The sequence below is a fragment of the Carlito syrichta genome, unplaced genomic scaffold (assembly GCF_000164805.1).
Source record: "Carlito syrichta isolate Samal-C Ts95f unplaced genomic scaffold, Tarsius_syrichta-2.0.1 Scaffold316421, whole genome shotgun sequence".
Classification (NCBI taxonomy): Eukaryota; Metazoa; Chordata; class Mammalia; order Primates; family Tarsiidae; genus Carlito; species Carlito syrichta.
In genome coordinates, this window is record NW_007260517.1 from 328,107 (window position 1) to 331,446 (window position 3,340).

Here is a 3,340-nt window from a genome sequence, read left to right on the forward strand (position 1 = left end):
GGGTCTCGAACCCGCGGGCTCAGGCAATCCACTCACCTCAGCCTCCCAAGGCATGGGATTACAGTCTGAGCCACCGAGCCCGGCTCACTTTATGTTTTTTTGCTAGCGGTTTGTTACTTGTTTACTTTATATTTACTTTAGACTATGGAAATGATATTAGCCAAAAAGCAAATTTGAGCGATTTTCTTACTCAGTTCAAAATGGGTCACAAAGCAGCAGTGACAACTGCAACATCAATAACACATTTGAGCTGGGTGTGGTGGTTCATGCCTGTAATCCCAGAACTTTGGGAGGCTGCAGTGAGAGGATTGCCTAAGCCCATGGGTTCAAGACCTTGTCTCTACAATACATAAAAAATATTAGCCTGACGTGGTGGCACACACCTGTAGTTCCAGCTACTTCGAAGGCTGACATGGAAGGATCGCCTGATGCCAGCAGGTCGAGGTTGCAGTGGCCATGGGCATGCCACTGCACTCCAACCTGGGCAAGAGTGAGACTCTGACTCAAAAAAATTTAAAAATTACAAAAAAATAACGCATCTGGTCCAGAAACTGCTAACGAATGTACAGTTCAGTGACGGTTCAAGAAGTTTTGTAAAGGAGAAGAGAGCCTTGAAGATGAGGAGTGAAGTGGCCAGCCATCAGAAGTTGACAATGACCAACTAAGAGCAATCATGAGAAGCTGATCCTCTTACAACTAGGCAAGAAGTTGCTGAATTCAACTCACCGACCATTCTACAGTCCTTGGGCATATGAAACAAATTGGAAAGGTGAAAAGCTCAATAAGTGGGTGACCAAAAATCAAAAAAGAAAATCATCATTTTGAAGTATCATTTTCTCTTATTATACGTAACAACAACAAACCATTTCTTGATCAGATTGTGACGTGCAACAAAAAGTGTATTTTATATGACAACCCGTGATCACCAGCTCAGTGGTTGGACTGAAAAGAGGCTCCACAGCACTTCCCAAAGCCAAACTTGCACCAAAAAAAGGTCATGGTCACTGTTTGGTGGTTTGCTGCTGGTTTGATTCACCAGAGCTTTCTGAATCTCGGCAAAACCATGAAATTTGAGAAGTATGCTCAGCAAATTGATGAGATGCGCTGAAAACTGCAATGCCTGTTGAGTAGAATAAGTTCTCCACAATCATACCCAACCACACGTCACACAACCAAAACTTCAAAGTTGAACGAACTGGCTATGAAGTTTTGCCTCATTTGCCATATTCACTGACCTCTCATCAATCAACCACTTCTTCAAGCATATCGACAACTTTTTTCAGAGAAAACACTTTCAGCCACTGCCTTGCTAAATTATGGTGTGGCCATGTGCTCTTTGAGCTATGGCCAGGCCATGTTTTCTTAAACTTTGGCCCCCTTTCCTCTCTTGGGGAGGGGAATCCCGTCTTTCTCTCTCCAATTTATCTTCTAAATAAACTATATTTTCTAATCTAACTTCTGTGCAATTCTTTGCATCTTTCATGTAGCGTCAGATTGCACACCAGACACTCACACCCTGGTAGGCCTGACCTAACATTTTGGAGGCCCTGATGGGAGTGTGACCCTAACATTTTTCAAAGGCCCACCGAGATTTGGCACCCTTTCCAATCTGTGAAAGGTGAATAAATAAAACTTTACTTCCTTCTACTTCTTAAAAAAAAAGAAAACACTTCCACAACCAGCAAGATGTAGAAAATGCTTTCCAAGAGTTCATCAAATCCCAAAGCAAGGATTTTTATGCTCTAGGAACAAATTTATGTCTCATTGGCAACAATATGTTGATTGTAATGGTTCCTATTTTAATTAATAAAGATGTGTTTGAGACTAGTTATAAGGATTGAAAATTCGCAGTCCAAAACCGCAACTACTTTTGCATCTACCTAATAAGTAAGTATCTAACATCAAGAATTAACACACTATCTTTTGAACAAGTACATGAAAACAAACATACCGAGTCTGAGGTTGCTTCCCAAGTAGTTGGCTGGTAGACCATGAAGTTGATTCCTGCCTCTAAGCACCGCTCTGCCAGCACGCGTCCTATACTCTCACACGCCACCACATTTCTGGTACTATACAGGTGCTTCTTAATAGCCCATTCACGAGTGGATGCTGAGACCACAACCTGGCCATTCTGATGCTCAACAAGTGCTTCTACATGATGCTGAGTCCTTATAACTCGCAACCTAAATGAGGTAAGAAGAGAATAAAGTCGCAAAAGAACCCATTGATTATCCTATAGTTAAATTACTTCAGATGGATAAATGCCTAAATATTTCTCAACAATGCAGGGTTGATTTACTTGAATGTATTTAACCTGGATTTTGCTTGGGAAATGTTTTTCCTCTGCCTTTAGGAGAATATCCTCAATAATGATAAGTCAAATACTTCCACTTAAACTCAAAGATCAAGGAGGAATTTGTTATTTTTGAAGAGGTATGTTTTATTTATTTACACATCTACTTCAAAAAAGAATTTGGGTCAGGTGCAGTGACTCATGCCTATAATCCTGCACTTTGGGAGGCTGAGGTGAGAGGACCAGCCTGGTTAATCTCTTACAATCAGTAAAATGACTAATAACTTAAGAGGCAAACTCTCTGAACAACAGTTCACAGAAAAAAAAAATACTAACAACTCTTAAGCCCATGAAAATATGCCCAATCTCAGTGATAAAATGTATGACAAGACAATTAATTCATTGCTAACACTATAATCATAAAAGATAATCATCAACAGCAAGTCAGGTAAGTAAAATACCTATGCAGTGGTATTCTACAGTTACTAAAAAAAGAATAAAAATTGCACTTGATGATGATGATAACTACAATTTATTGAGCACTTACTCTGTGCCAGGCCTTGTCATAATTGTGTAGAGCTCATGTCTCAAAACAATCTCATTAATTCCAATATCTTTGAAACTGAGAAACTGACAAAAAAAGGTTAAGTAACTTGAGCAAGATTACAACTTGCAAGTAATGAAGCCAGGGTTTAAGTCCTGGGGTTTGGTTCCAGAGCCAATGCTCCTACCCATCTTGAGTGTATATTTAAGTGTGTGCTTGGAGTTTTAGAAAGTGGTGGTGAAGGAAGATGCAGAAAAGTGTTTATGGTAAGATTTACAATTTTAAAAAATACAAGGTTATGCTCATGTGCACAGACTGTCTCTAGAAGGATACACAAGATTGGATTTGGATTTGGATTCTGTAATGTATATATAGTACACTTAAAAAAGTTAAGCTCGGTTGGGCTCGGTAGCTCAGCCTGTAATCCCGCACTTTGGGAGGCTGAGGTGAGTGGACTGCCTAAGCCCGCGGGTTCGAGACCCGCCCGGGCAACCTGGCCAGAC

At 40.4% G+C, this 3,340-nt stretch overlaps 1 protein-coding gene across 2 annotated transcripts in view; it reads right to left on the minus strand.

Annotated features, from left to right (window-relative positions):
- The window catches only part of MRPL18 (mitochondrial ribosomal protein L18), a 6,628-nt gene that overhangs the window by 1,459 nt on the left and 1,829 nt on the right, over window positions 1-3,340 (minus strand). The window contains exon 3 of one of the 2 annotated variants that reach the window (XM_021707182.1): window positions 2,101-2,183. In XM_021707182.1, the coding sequence (XP_021562857.1) occupies window positions 2,101-2,183 (83 nt within the window). Of the gene's footprint in view, window positions 1-1,951; window positions 2,184-3,340 lie in introns of both variants that reach the window. The other variant, XM_008074374.1, reaches the window with a different exon arrangement.